Source organism: Manis javanica, chromosome 1 (genome assembly GCF_040802235.1).
Source record: "Manis javanica isolate MJ-LG chromosome 1, MJ_LKY, whole genome shotgun sequence".
Lineage (NCBI taxonomy): Eukaryota > Metazoa > Chordata > Mammalia > Pholidota > Manidae > Manis > Manis javanica.
This window is the reverse complement of record NC_133156.1, coordinates 81,632,637-81,649,185: the sequence shown is the minus strand read 5'-3', so window position 1 is coordinate 81,649,185 and position 16,549 is coordinate 81,632,637. Positions and strand designations below refer to the sequence as shown.

General features: G+C 36.0%; 1 protein-coding gene across 21 annotated transcripts in view; it reads right to left on the bottom strand.

The window, feature by feature from the left end:
• MEF2C (myocyte enhancer factor 2C) overlaps positions 1 to 16,549 on the bottom strand; it is a 160,968-nt gene that overhangs the window by 89,489 nt on the left and 54,930 nt on the right. For 12 of the 21 annotated variants that reach the window (XM_037012037.2, XM_073234259.1, XM_037012039.2 and 9 more), the window contains one exon: positions 364 to 559. In XM_037012037.2, coding sequence (XP_036867932.1) covers positions 364 to 417 — 54 coding nt within the window. In that variant the 5' untranslated portion in view covers positions 418 to 559. Of the gene's footprint in view, positions 1 to 363; positions 560 to 2,371; positions 2,729 to 3,669; positions 3,816 to 16,549 lie in introns of those variants that run through there. The other 9 variants (XM_037012032.2, XM_037012030.2, XM_073234206.1 and 6 more) reach the window with 5 other exon arrangements.

Genomic DNA, 16,549 nt, shown 5'->3' with positions numbered 1-16,549 from the left:
AAAGGCCCCGTTCCCTTGAATATAAGAGCATCTTTGACGATGCGTGCAATGTAGCAATGTTATGCGTATTAACTCTTAATTATTAACTATTTATGTTACACAAGGAGAGCTTCCACTTAAAATTCATGTGAAAAAAGTGAATAATCACGAAAGTGTAAACTATTTGTCTAATAGAAAAGGTGATTGCTTTCCCCTTTATATGTAAGACTATTAGCACTTAAACTGGCTACATTTAATTCACTAAAACTTCTCTTAATGGATGTTTATGAATTTAAAATGTGTTCAGTACCCTTAACTATCTCGGGAAAATGCAATAAATAGTTCATATAAATACTGATTAAAAAAATACTTTATTGCACTCACCTGTCTGTTACGTTCATCCATAATCCTCGTAATCTGAATCTTTTTTCTCCCCATAGTCCCCGTTTTTCTTCTCTCTCTCGTTCCTGAAATTATGTATTTTTTCCTTCCTTTTCTTTCTCTTTCCTGTTTCCTCCAAACTAATCTCCTTCTTCAGCACTTGCCCTGCTCAGTTCCTGAATTCCTGCATTCGTTCCTGCTGGAGGAAAAGAAAAATTAAATACCACTTTAACAGCAAGCCAGTTTCATAAAATCTATCGCATTTTAATTTAAAAAAAAGCTATGTAAAAGTAAGCCAATCAAATGAATAAGTATTTATTTAATGTATGTGGTATGTCACATGCGGGAGCATATCAAGTAGGAATGGTTTGTTTTTATGATTAAAATAACATTGTAAGTGATTTAACAAGTCATTTAAATGATGAAAACTATTGTTTTAAAACCAAACACTTGAAATGTATCTTCTGCAAAGAGTTTCTTAATATTTTTTAATGAAATTAGGTGACTATTTTCACCCTTCTGTTATGAAAAATTACCTAAATCAGAGAGTTAATGAACCCTTATGTACCTGTGTATGCTAAGTAGGGCAGCTAATTCATTTCTGAAGGGAAAACAATCTTGTGTTTTGACAGCAGAGGTGATAATGTCCCTCGTTATGCAAATAGGATGGACTATTATGAAAGTGCTATTTGATATATGTAAATGTCAACTAATTTAAATCTAAATCCTTTAATATTATTTTTAAAAAGTCACTGGTATGAGGACACAGTAAAAATAATATGGGATATTTAATCTTACATATCAAGCATCTATGAGCAGTGAGATCTCCTTTTCCTTTTGAAAGCCCTTAAGCTGTATCTTGAATATTAGAATCGAAAAGGGTGATCATTCATAGGAAACAAGGACATGGTGCAAAAATGAGAGTATTTTTTCACTTATAGCTATACTTTTTATAATAAGTCATTGATCCTCTAAAATATTTTACAAAGACATGTTCCATCTCTTTGGGGAGTAAGATATAAAACACAGAAGCTTTCTATCATGTATGGGATAGCTTTAGGTCATGAATTGGAATTAAAGAAATGATCATCAATAATGTAAGATAAACCAAAGAGATGATCATCATCAATGTAAAATAAGCCCAGAGAATGCAGAGGATTAAAAGTATGTATTTCATTTTATTTTAAATTACATCTGAAATATCTGAATGTAAGGAAAGTGAATTGCTATAAAATGTGGAAGTTAACAAGAAAGTATTCCACAATGGCTTCTTCATTTGCAAGCAACAGTTTCAATTATTCTTTCCCCTGTTATGTCAAAGAATGCAACTACTTTACACATTGCTCAGAATTTCCCTGTTTATTTTAGTTGGTGCTTAACAACCGACCTGATAAATTCCCACATGTATTATGGAATCCTGAGGTAATGTCCTGATATTTAATAGATTATTTGTCTCCAATTCAAAGTTATTGGAACAGGAAATCAGTTATACACTTGGTCTGATCATCTTTTGATTTCTTAAATTTCTAAATACTTTATCGGCATAAGTAAATTTTTTAAAAATTTAAGTTGTTTTGTGATTGATTGCAGAAGCTATTACAATATAATTAGTTCTGGTGGATTAAGTGCTGCTTAAAAACTAAGACCATCCATTCTCTTTGCCCAATGCCTTTCTATTGAACTGCAGCTCAGTTCTGCCTCTGAGAATACTATATACATTGAGTGCCATCATGATCACACAGTGCTCATCAAAAACTATTACTCCAGCAGTCATTTTAAATGTTGGAAGCAGTTCAAAAGTCTTAAAAAGTTATATAAGTAACACACATTTGACAAACACACATAAAAAATTAGTTATAAGATGCATTAAAATCACATTAAAATTTGAAAAATTCACAAAGCACAATTGCATCATATAATCATTGTTGCCAAACATTGTCCATCTATCTATTTTTAGAAACATTCTAAATATCAGTCAACTGGACAATTTTCCTGCGTTTCCTAGTCTTACCTTAGCAGCAAGCAGCACGTTAGAATGGTATTTCCCATGCATGCACAAGACCCCAAAGAGACAGACAGGCTTCCTCTATCCCAGAAAAGACAACCCATGAATCCACAGCAAACACATATGGGACAGTTTCCTTTCTCTTCATTTAGCAGAGGCTGTGGCACTACCGGCTTACAGGACTATGCCTGCCTAAGCGCTTATTCACTTTAAGGTGGAAGGTCAGGGTGAACAGATTAGAGTGTGGTGACAAGGCGGGGAAGATGAGAAGTTCTACAGATCCTGGTTTCAAAATACAAATAAAGCAAGTAGAGAAACACTCCTGGAGGAAAGTCTCCTCAGAAAGGCAGAGTTCCTGATGCACCATGCTTAGAAGAGTTTCTTCATGTCACCACCCCGTATTTCACAACTTTGAAATGAGGGACACTTTCTAAAAAGAGCAGAGCAAGGATTTAAAAAAAAATACTTAGAACATGATAGGAAATACTTTACCAGAAAGAATTTATATGTATAGACAAAATATATATCAAATAGTTAATAAAATGCCATTGAATATATTTTCCTTTATGAAATATGCAAGGTAATGTAGAAAGAAAGAAGGTTAAAGTTTAATAGAAAATATTTTCTCATTTTCCATAAAAATGAGTATTTCTCTAAGTGTTACCTTTTGAACATATCTAGGATGCAAAATTTGATATTACTAAATTCATATTTAGATTAATACATGCCGATGATAATTTTCATGAAATAAAGTGTGTCATGAAACATGTGGCTTAGAACATTTGATTATGGGTCACATTTCAAGGCTATCAATAAAAACTTAGAGTTAGGAAGGTCAACGTATAGCTCAGTGGTTGTTTGCTTAGCATGGGTATTTCTTTAACCTGATTTTTATGCAAAACTTACATTGTAAGGTCAGTTACAAGTATTAATTTTTAGGAAGCCTAGCAAGGCTGACAAAGAGGTTATATAACTTAGGTAATTTGTAAAATTGTTTTGTGTATAATATGAACAAAAGAATGTACCAGCTAAACTACACGTAGTAGAATTTCAAGTTACGCTGAGAACTTTCATTATGTACAATCAACCATAAGCTTAAAATAATTCCAGCAGCTTTGCGGCTACTTCTTTCCACATGAAAGAAACATTCTTGGAAAATGACAGAGTTACATAGAAGCAATCAGTAATTAAAAGGAAAAAGAAGAAAAAGAAATGCTCTACCATAGTTACACTCTATAGAGTTTTCTGCATGGTTTTTCATTTTGCCAACCTAAATATAAGAAGAATAAAATCAGGCTGCTTACTAAAAAGGGGAACTTCATTATGGCAGGCTTCTGTTCACTCTGAGTCTGGCATAAGCAGGACAGATGAAGGCAAAGTGGTTTGAGACCCAAGTTAAGAAGAGTGTCTTGTGGACAGATGCTACAGATCCTTGTCCCACCCCGGCTCTCTCATTTAGGAACAAGTTCCCTTGAGCGACACACACCTCCCCCTCCTCCGCTTCCCCCTTATCCTCCCTCACTCTTGCTCCCCTCCTCCCTCCCTCCCTCTTACAAATTCCTCCCAGTAACACAGAAGAATCTTGACAGAATGGCAGGAAACACGCACAGACTGGTCAGGGAAGGATATGATGTCAGCAACCACGAACAATAAAAGGTGTAAAGGTGCTTCCTTCCCTAAACTGTTCCAGAAGTGTAAAATGGGAACCAAAACTCTTCACTTCCTTCTCTGAGCAGAACTGTCTGAGTGTGCTGGGCTGTACCCCACACAGAGAGAGGCCTTTGAGAGGTTCAGATAAGGGACAATGAGAGAAATCCAGACATGGGGACATTTAAAATTTCTATTTTTAAAAGACCTGAGAAAAATCCATCTCAGCTCTAGCTTAGGATTTTGTATGACTGTTTAAAGAAATAAAAATAAGAAAACAAGTTCGCTTTCGTGAAGTAGAAGACACATCACAATTACCATTTACCATGCCTCACAAAAATCATCTGACACAGTTAATGCAGCCATATAATCTTGATTTACCCTTCGAGGCAAATGAGGAATTCCATGCAGGCAAAGAGCCAAATGGACAAATTGTATTTTTGGTAAAAAACAGAATTAAAAAAACTGTCCAGAATAATCACTGTTGGTAAAATACATTGATTAGTTCTTTGCCCCCACAGCTAAACGAGAGACATACTGGATTGGGGGAATAGATTCCTATGTTATTGAAGCTCTCAAAGTTATTTTAAAAAATCCAGACTTAGAACCAAAGTAAGTAACATAAACTTTCAGTGTAGAGTGTAACAATTTATCTCAGTCTCATCACTATTAGTTTCTTTTTAACATGGGAATGCCAGTCTATCATAAAGTTTATGTAGGAAGAAAACCACATATCAAGTGGATCTGAGTCATCTTCAGATTTCAATCATCTTCCCACAACACTTTGATTTAGAAATTAAACATAACCTTCAGTTATGTGTTTTGATTTTACAGTGAGACTGCCATGCCACATTAAAAGATGTGGGAAGAAATTAAGTCTCTTCTGCTAAACTTATCTTTGCAAGGCACGTATTTTGCCACAATAAGCACACTGCAGTCACTTAAATAAAAACCTATGAATAATGATAAAACATTAAAATATGTGATATCATTTTGCAAAGAAAGAATTCTTTTCTTCATATTAGCAAGTAACTTTTTCAATGATTCACATTCTCACTAATGCTAGCACCTACATATAATGCTTTGTAAAAACTCAAGGTTGAAAACCAAGCATTGTATATATCACACAATAAATTATACTGTTAAATACAAGCTGGATACTTAGTAAGGGACAAAATGATGGTAAGTGCAGTTGCTGCAAGCCTGGTGTTATTAATTTAAACAATGAAATGATTCAGTATCTTTGTTAACTGGAAAGCTTTGCTCATTATAGCACATCTAGTTATGTTTAATTTTATGATACCTTTGAAATACACATATGATGATTATATTTTAGTTAAGAACAAGTAGAATTTTTATTTTTTTTCCCTTAAGAGGTATACTGAACTTTAAAAGATATAATAATAATTATTCTCATCTTTACTTAACTACATGATGTCTTATGAGTTGGGAAATATTTCCTTGGCCCTGAAAGTCACTCCATTTTTTTCTAAGCTTAACCATGTATTATATAGAATGTTATATTACCCTAGCTATGAATGCAAGCTGAGTTCATTGTAATGAAGTAAGTCATTCTTTCCCATTGGATAAATACTATAGTGCTGAATACAGAAGTTATTTTTATTTATTTATTTCAAATTAGTGTCAGTGTGATGAATTTTGAGTTATCTTCAAGTCTCAGTAACAAATAATAAATAATGTCATTTGACTGCCTTTCAGTTCTTCATACCTGCCATGCTACTTCCTACCACAGGGCCTTTGCATACATAATTCCCTCTGCCTGGAATGTTTCTCCTTCCTCTCTGTGCCTCCTTCACTTTTTCCCTTCCTTTCTGTCTCAATTCGTTTCACCTCCTGAGGAAGCAACTCATTCTTTCCTGATCACATCAAATTCCCCCACAAGGACTCACAGCACCATGTCCTCCTTTGTAGCACTTGTTACAATCAATTACATGTCTGCCTGTCCTCCTCAATACTGGGGGCTAAGTCCGTTTTGTTTCACTTTTGTATTCTCAGTATCTACCCCAGTGCCAGGCATACAGTAGGAGCTAATAACTCTTAGATGGTAAATGAATTTATTAATATTTTTATCTCTCAGGTGAGTATTTTCTTCGGTTGCTATTTTTAATGACTACCACTAAGAAAGGTGTCATTTTTTCTTCATGCAGAAGCAGACTGATAACCTCACTTAATCCTTCATCAAATTCACATAACATTTCCTACATGGAATAAGAATAATTTATACTGAGAAATGGAACCTGAATGAATTTTGGAGTTGGGAAGCGAGGGTCTGATTTTCTAGCTTGGTACCTAGAGGCTGCGTCACTAACTATAGACTAATGACTAAATTCCTGGGAACTGCTGTTCCCTTGCCCTACAAAAAGCTGGGAACATACTTTCTCTTTGGCAGGATGGTTATGATCATTAAATGTAGTGCTGTATGTGCAGCACTGCCTCCTTGGTAGTACTGGGAACATGGTCTACTACTTGTACGAATGCCTCAGTTTTGAGGTATAAATTGAAAGTCACATTATACAGTAAAGCTATCAAGTGAATTGTAGTCCTTACATATGCCATGAAAACCTCACTTTGCAAAGCTAATGATGCACAACTTCTAACAGGTAATGCTCCACTTATTCCTTAACAATAATCATTATGTGAAGAAAAAATGTACAGTGTTAGAAAAATTAAGAAGTTTCTCTTAAGTATCAGTCATGGAAGAGCTTCAGGCTGCAAAAGTAGAAATAACTAGGGAAATATGTCAATTTTCCCAATGACCATGGCTGCTGAAAACTCTACATTAATGCCTCTAGTCCTACTTTAACATCTTTCCCCAAGGACAAAAGGAGATGAAATGTATGTCAGAAATATAATAAGGCTAAAAAGGAACTCGTTTTGAAAACCCCTGCAATTAATTTAGTAAGTGGGCCTAACCTGCCATTACCACTGACATAAATCATTTTATTTACACAGTTCTAGAATTTAGTAGACACATACCTTTAAACAACTGTACTGCATTATAAACAATTTAATAGACATGAGGGAAGCCCAGCTTCCCTGTCATGATTATCCACGGTATATTTTGTCTTGGACATTTTTTCACACTGCAGCTTAAAGTGTTCTCTATTCCCCATGCCAAAATAAACTCCAAATGGTCTAAATATGTCAAGAGTCTCCTGCTATTCAACCGCACCACAATTTTTAATCTTTCCACATCATATTAAGTAATTAATTCAGGACTCCATCATGTCTTTGTTTTCCTAATTTTTCCCAACTGTGCAGGCACCACATTTTCTTTGAAAGGCCACTTAGTGACGTGGCAGGTCTTACCACCACACAGGTAAACCTGCTCTGCCTCCTCACAAAGCAGGAGCCGCTATTTCGCATCACAGATTGTGTTCTGTTCCCCAGCTGTAACCTCTCAATAAGAACATGCAGCTGGACTTTTGCTGCTGTTACTGAACAAAGCAAGTTATAAGCACTACACAACACCAGGGGCAGTGAGACGGAGTGGGCAGCCTTCAAAGTGAGCAAGGCTTGAAGTAGGAGATGCTGCTATTACACATTCTCATCTTAGTATGGCAAAAAACTGAGTTCCCAGGCATCTCATGAGCCTGTCAGAAAAAAAAATCAAATCTTACGTTCATTATTTTCTTAACCTTTAATATCATATTTCATTATTGAAATGGCAATATTCTACACTTTTTTTTCTCAAAAGCTGATATGTACTGGACACAGTGTTCAGCCTTGCTGCTACACGTGTGTGTGTGTGTGTGAGCATGTGCAGGGTGAATACTTTCCTGAAAAACTGTAGCAAATGGAAACTACACATTTCAGTCTTCTTTCATTGTGTGTAGATGCATCAGTGAGGACATTTTGAGATACCTGAGTAGTCCTGAGTATCATGACCAGTAAAAATCACCTTTTATTAAGATTGTGATATGAATGATTAAAAGGACAATCTAAGTAAAGTCTCTGTTTTATTCTATATTCAAATAATATGTTAAATGATTGAAAATAATTTGCCTCTGTTGTTATTTACTTTCCCAATTTATTTAACATTTAAGAACGACTGCGAAATGGGAAGAAATACTACTGTCCTCCTGGCAATGTTTTTCTTATACACGAAGGAGAATATGCTTGATACATCATCTGCTATTTACACTGAATGTCATTTATTTTTGTCTCCAGTTAAAATTTAGAAATTTAGAAAGTGAATATAAAAATCTTCCATGTTAATATATGTAATATTTGAAATGCCATAATAAAATCTCTCAAAATACAGGTACTCTTCATCTCTTTTACAGCATCCTAATCAACCTAATTAAGGCTTTGTTCCTCTGAAACCTCTGATGACAGTTTGTTTGACTCTATCCCACTGTGGTCTTCTTGCAAGGAGAATTAAATCTGATCTTGTGACAGCAATCATTAAATGATCCCAACTGGCCCCAATTAAGCCACATGGCTCACAGGCTTCCATACAGTCAAGTGCCAAGTGCTCTGTTTCATTTGCACATCATTCTTTACCTTAGTTTATTTTCTTAAATCCAATTAAGTATGTATCTTATCAAGTGGAACTAAATTTCCTTGTGTATAGGAGCTCAAGATGCAGTGCATCGATGGACTTTGCAGTCACACTGAAGTATCATACAGGACTCCTGAAACCACTGTAATGCTGTTAATGAAAAAAATATCTCTATCTTTCTCTATAGTTATTCATGCTGAAATTGACCCACATGTACCTTCTTAAAATAATCTACATGTTTAAACAGTTCTGGCTAGCATAAATCAATACCTTTTTATTTGGCTTATTTACAATGATCTTTTAATAGAGAGTTATCTGCATTTAGTTGAATGATATTCCTCTTATTTAACACTTGAAATTATCTCTTTAAGACCCTCTTAAAAGAGCCTTAAAAGAACAATACCAAAGTACAACTTTTGAAGTTAACCTTTCTTACCCTTAATTTCTGCTCTAATTTTTTCACATAAGTTCTGTAATGATGTTCCCAGGCCTTCCCATGAACGCAGGTAGCCTCAGGATTTAGAGCTCACTGATTGTGCGCTACTCCAGGGACATGGCTGATTAAAAACAGCCTCATGAGGAACAGTAGCTCCTACTCACATCTGGCTCATCTTATTCTAAACTCTAATACCTGTATGGAAATTTGACCTCTAGCTTGGCTTTAGAGAACCAGAGTTTACAGTGTCCAATATCTTAGCTTTAAGGTAGAAACATAGTTAAATTAACCCCAATATGACTGGTGTTTCACAGTTTCTGAAGGCCTTAATCAATTACCCTGATGACTTTCCCGTGAATATAAACAAATGTACTATATTTTTGTACCTATCTAATTATAGTTATCACCGATCATCTGTTGGTATCTGATGCAGGCTATCTGTCACAGTTCTCAGAGCAGATGGATTAGAACGTATCTCTTTGTCCTAATCATACATTAAAAACTGACATTAGGATAGAGAACTGGAATGGATGCTATGTATCTTATAGGACATTAACCTTGATGGAACAGTAATTCTTTTCATTACTTGACCAATAGGTGTAGCTGCTATGAAAAAAAGAAAATACAGTGAAATCTTGAACATACTGATATTTTTTCAGCACCCAGAAAAAATAGTATGGACATTTTCTTCATGGGAGCTAAATACATTTTCAATCATCTACTCAATAAATAACAGTTCTCCTTAAAGAGCAATATCACAAATATTTATTACAAAATGCTTATGAGTTAGACACTACTTACCAATCTCACTACTAACTGACTTAAAAAGTGAACAATAAGTGTATTAAAATTTTAGTAAAGCAAAACGGATGCTAGGGTGTTGTATTATGAAATATTTCTCACTGTATTATAGTAATCTCCAATAAGATTTGATGTTAATTTTAGAGCATGCTTCTGCTAAAAAGGGCAAACCCTGCAACAGATTTAGTACAAAGAAGCTGAAAATATCCTGTGGAAAAAAAAAAATCTGTAGCGAAATCAGCCAGCCCAAATCCTGCCATTACTCAGCACTGCAGTGACGTGCGGATGTTTGCAGTGGTTTGAGGAGCCAGCAGGGGTGGAAACTCTACGTACTCGACTCCAACATGATTGCAATTGAACCTCATCAAAGTAAGAGCTCATAATTTGTCACAGAAAACAGCCAATTAACATATGTTAGAAAAAGGCTTCATAAAGATAATATATGATTAAAGACCCAGTGCAGCTGTTGAAAATCAAAACTATGCATTTAAAAAAGAAATCTCAGCCTGTGCTTCTGTATGGTTAAACTGATAATGGCTACTATGATTTTTTTTAAGCAGAAAAATATAATTACAGCTCTTCTTGTAAGTTTGGGGTTATGGCAAGGGAGAACTGGGTACTGTGGCACTATTTACTATGCCTTACTTAGTTCTATAAATAGTTGAAGCCCTTGCCAAAACTCTGTAGTTACTTTGTTATAGTGCTATTTTAAAACACAGACCTTCATTGTGAGCTAAATGGCCTTCAGGATGCACTTTGTAGTTATAGCATTCCTCTCAAAACTATATCCTCCCTTTATCTGTGCCAACCTCCAGGACAAGAAGACTCTACATGACTGCCACTCACTGTAAAACACACTGGGGCTGTGTAACACATGGTTTTAATACTTCAGAACTTTTGTCAGGGTTGGTGGTCAGGAAGGGAGACAGTTAGATGTCAGATGTGAGAGTACAGCGCAGGGATGTAGAGCGGATCCTCCACGGGAGGCCACGCCGGCTACCTGCTGCAGCTTTGGAGCAGCTGAGCTACATGTAAGTAGACGTACGTGGTGCATTCTCAGCATAGATTTTAAACTAAAGTTTAGTTTGGACCATGTGGACAATTAAATCCTGGCTACATTAATGTTGGAGACCATGAGTCAAAGCAGGATGCAATGAAAAGGTATGTATCAGTGAACAAGTTTGATCATTAGTCACAGGGACGTAAGTGTGTCAGCATGATGCTAGGCACCAGGGACACCACTGTGAACAAAATAAAAAAGGTCCTGGTCTTTCCAAAACGTCCACTTTACAGGGAGAAAAAAGCAATAAACAATTGCACTAATATGATGATTTTAGATAGAGAAATGTTATAAAGAAAACAGTACAGCAGCACATAGGCCAGCGGGGTGAGTGAACAGCAAAAGGCAGGGTGGAGAGTCTGTCGGGGAAGGTTATTTGAGAAGACGACATCCACAGAGAGACTGAAACAACGGTGGAGCCAGGCAGTGTTTGGAGGATGAATACTACAGCACTGTGCCTGCCCCTGGTGGCACAAACTTGGCTAAGTCATAGCTTTCTAAGCCTCAGTTTCCCCATATTAAAGAACGGCAATGATAACACACATTCTACATGAGGTTGTAAGGCTCAAACAATAAACAGAACCACATTCATATGTAAAGCTTTAGTTGGATGCAATTCCACTTCATAAATTCCCCGTGTAAACTTGTTTCCTTCACTTCAGTGTTATATTTTATAAAAATTATGAGAATATGGTATGGTATATGAGAATATGGTATGATACAAAAGGTTTCTAAATTGATATTAATTTAATCCAAAGCTATGTCTTCCCTTGAAATGTGGGTATTTCATTAAAGCAATGCCCACTGGCTGAAATAGTTCTTGGGGATATAAATTCATTTCACAATGCTCAATATGAATAGCACCATGAACAACATGATAGAAACAATGCACAATTTCTGATGATTTAAAAATCTCAAATGTAAGATACAGAACTATATTTTTAAAATCATACTTCTTTTATCTTTTAGAAATAAACTATCTTATGTTCCTAATGTAACTGAGTCATTGGGTTGATTTATTTCCTCTCTCATAGGGCCCAACTCCCAAGCAATCAGCACAGTTTTGATTAAGATCTCAGCGATTTTTGAAAATCCCAGTGTCTCCCTGTATGGGAAATACTCATGTGTCTTTGGACATACCATCTAATGAGAGTAAGCTATGTAGCCTCAAGCCAAACAGATTAATTTCCAACTTACAATGGATAGACATATTGAATCATCTAGTATTTTTTTAAATTAAAGGATTTTTAAGAGGAAGAATGCAAAATTTAAGGATCATGCATTTTAATAAATAGGAAATTAGAGTTAAGGGCAATAGACACACTTTAATCTTAAAAGTTGTAAAATATGAATGTCCAATGAACAGTATAGCATTTTAAGTAAGGGGAGAGGTCAAAATTTCCTATGCAATAAACTTTATTTAAGAAACAATGTGTATATGTTTCCAGTTCTCCCTCCCCTGACATTTTTTGGAGGAATGGTAGAAATTTGATTTTTTATTTCATCATTTTCTTCTTGTTTCCTATTTGGTGAACATAATTTATCAGTTTTAAAATAGGGTTAAGTTGTTTAATGCACCATGAAGCCTATATTAACACTAACCTATTTTCATTTATACTTGATCTAATGCCTTGCAAAAGAATTGTAAATCTGAAACTTTTTAAAGTTTTTTCATCCTTCCTCTCCTAAATGAATCATGGTCTAGATATTTACTCTAATAAGAGCCAGTCTGGTGTTTGGTTTTATTCTCAGCGTTGACCGGTATTCCACAGCGTATGCTGACCTTTGGAGGGCACTTCGCTCCCCTGCCCAAAACTCAGCCCTTCTGCACTTGGAGCAGCCAGGCCAACACAAGCGTCTCTCTATTTGTAGCATTCCGCACTCCATGTTTTCATTTCATCACCTTTCTTTATCTCTTTTTCCACATGTTTAGAGCCGAGGGGATATGGAAAGTGAAACTGTCAAAGAGCTAGGAATAGAGGTGTTCTCAGATGAACAGAATGTTTCCTGCAGGCAATCCAGGCAGGGTAGACTAAGCCCGCTGCTGAGGGCCGGCGCCTTGGGCCCAGGGTCAGCTGGGGGGGGTTTGCAGGCTGAAGGCCTGGCGGGAGGCTCCTTATCTCGGCATGTCCACACATTCTGCCCCAGGATATTTTCAAGGATAGCCCAAGTTATCCTTGGCAGATAGGAAAGAAAGTATTGCAGTACTTCCCCTGTATAAAAGACCACGCTACTATTGATCTGAAGTTACTAAAATGGCCAGTGTTTTATCCTGATTCTCTAAAACCTAGGATCTAAAAGAAAGCTCTGGTTGGAGGAAACAAGCTCATGACTGTAGAAATCCCAAAGTGGATTCCAAAGATCACTGGTTCCTAAGGATGCTAACAAGCTATCTCCCCTCGTCTCCCACCCCACAGACACAATCAAGTCAGGAAATAAAAAAAATGAGGAAACAGATTTTTTCGCTGCAGGACTTTTCACATTCTTCACTACGCTGGATGCCGGAATCTGGAGTATATCCAAATTTACCTAGAGTATCCCTTGGGAAATGCTAACTTTGAAAGGAACAAGCTTTTTTCCCTCTGTCTACTGAATACACCGCACTGCTGAAATGACCCAAACTGATGCTTAGTAGCTCAGTGCCTGTCTCTAGGAAAACGTTAACAGTACTGTTGAATAACTGGCAACAGAAGACTACCCTTTCAACTTTACAAAGAAATATAAACATGATATTAGGTACAGAAAACTGCATTCTTCTAAAGTAAACCTATCCATTTAATATTTAACAATTAATGTAATTTGTTTCCAAAGCTTAAAGCACCCAGAAGTGGTGGAGTATTGTGGACAGAAAGCTCTATTTGGAATCAAACTTCTGGTTGGGTTTTGCTACCCATGAGCTGCATGTCTTTGGGCTGGTCACCTCCTTCGTATTTCATTTTCCTCAGACATAATATGGAGGGAGCTGGGTTCAATCTCTAAAGACCCCTTTCCAGTTCCTAAATGGTATAATTCAACAGAGGTGTAAGGCAAAAGGAGGTCAGAAGGTTTTTGCAAGGGATATATTCTTAAAGAAACAGTAAGTTGACAAAGATATTTAACTGCCTAGGGAAATAAAGTTAAAATTTTTTTTTTCCATGGAAAAGTTGGTTCACCTCAGGCTGAAGCAAACAGTTAAGACAAAAGTTACATTAGACACTTTGGATCACTAATCATATTTTGATGTTTAATAAAAAATAGCTACAAACTATAAAACACTATGGCATTAAAAACTTTACATATATTAGCTCGAATCCTTAGACGCCTATGAGGAATGCACTATAATAATTTCCATTTCACAAAAAAGAAGGCTGGAAGTCAGAGAGGTTAAGTGACTTCCCACACAGCTAGTGCTAGAGTGACAATCTGAACTCCTGTGAGCCCCACCCAAGACTCAGTACTCAAACCACATACCCTGTTATGTCTCCATGCTGCAAGGTGATGTTCAGAAGGGTACTTTAAAGCTAAAATACTGCAGAAAATGGGATGTTCAGGGGATTCGGTAGAACCGAAGAAGGATTTTAAAATCAGTGTTCTTTAATTCTACTAACACCCTCTTATTCTTGATGGCAAAAAAATAGTTTACTCCACTGTAGGGGAATACATTGACGTGTGAGATAGGTATTTGTCATCAGAATATCAGAATTTCCTGGCTTATACGCACCAGCTGTTTTTTCACCCCTTTCTACAAATGAATGTGGTTGTGGATGAGAAAAGCTGAGTGCATGTATATAAGTTAGTACATATTCATTGTGGCTCCTGAGAAATCCCATCAGGACAGGCGTCTTCCTGAGGGTGGGTCAGGAGAACCAACTTCATCTTATGGTGAAGATGAATTACCCAGAGTAGTACAGAGACCACGGCTCCAGGCCTGAGGCTGTCATTGGGCTCTCTTTCCCCACACCTTGGGTAGGTGTCTAACCTGGACCTAGTCAACTCTGGCATTCCTCTGCTCATCCCCTGCTCCTTGCTTTCTGCTCCTCCTCTTATTCTTCCTTCTCCTTCATTGCCTCAAATTATGGCTACTACAATATTCTTCTACATGCAGTAGAGTTTTTTTTTAATGCTTTTACCTATTTCTTCAGAATTCTTTGTGTTTAATACCTCTAGGTATAACTGTACAATTCAAGCTTTTTAAATACCATTATTTAAGAAGTAATTTTATGGCTACGTCTTTATAAGACACACACCTAATAAAATATGCTAATTAACTATATAAAAACAGTTGACATGATTGGCAATATGTTTGTAACTGTTGAAGAAAAATCACACATTTCTTGTATTACAGAGGTTCACATCAGTTTTTCACAAGGTATCATACAGCCTTACTGTATCAGAAACTATAGAGTGTGAAGGAAGTAATAGTTTCTATATTTTCAGCATGTATCAGACTTTTCTCCTACTTTTATGGGTGGAATGTGGTACGATATAGGTACATATATATTCACTTACATATTTACATATGTTGTTTTACCAGTTGAAAAGAACAGTGGGTCAGAGCCATTCTAAAATTCCACAATCCACAATGGCACATTATATCCAGGCCTGAATTCAATTTAGGGTGCTGGGCAATTGACTGTGCAAAGTGAAAACTCAGAATGGCTGCTTCTACAGCCGATGCACTCTAAGAGGGCTTTTGGTAAACAGGAAATCTCTGAGATGTCTAACTTAGAAAGAAATGATCCATTGGCAAATAGTTTTTCACAGTGATGAAACTCCTGGAATAATTTTTATATCAGTGTCACACATACCTGAGGGTGAGTCCAGTAATAAAAGTGTGCTAAGTGTAGGGGGAGACATTACTTTTGGTTGTTAGAGAACTGGACATTACCCATCACATATTGTTATCTAATCATTATTTGGCCCCATTCCCAAAGATTCTAAAATTCAAAATTCTATAAAAATGTTCATCTTTTTTATTTTATGAACTGGAAAACAATGACTACAGCACAATTTCTGTTCAGTTCCTTTGAAAAAAATCAGTTAAAAAGAATATTTAATAAATGTTTCTTAACTTACTGTGGAGAATTTCAGGATGGGCTTGGAAATTTCACTTGCCTTCAACTGGGTCTTTATGAGATCTGTTTTAAAATTTACCTAAATTTTGCCATGTTAGAAAAGAGAAAAAAATTTTTTTTTGATTGAAATATGTTATCTATATTTCTATTCAGCCAAGGTAAGAGTAAAAATGCTGGATATAAATACAGGCGGGTCATATCATTTTTTTCCTCCTTCAGATAATACCATCCCCACACTATTTCACAAAGATACCACCTCTCCTATTTTTAAGGTCTTCCGGAAAAAGCAACATAATCTTCCTCACTAACCTATTTTAATATTTTACAACTCTCACTCTCAGGAAATTCTTACTTATAGCTAATCCCTCACATAATACTTCATGTCCACTCTTGTTCTAGCCTCTGTACAGAGAACAACATTTGGTGATCATGTCCTCATTTCATATCCTAGAAGCTTGAGTAGTGAATTACACCTATTCTTGTTAACTTTTCCTTGCTTTACTTTCTATTTTTTTCCCCCATTTTTGTGGTTCTTCAGGTCATATCTCCTTTTAGCTCTGGAGTCCAAAAATATACACAGTACTCAAAAAAGGTTCTTGTATTATAGTCTCATCAAATATATATATATTTCTAATTATCCATTGACTGCATGCATTTTTAA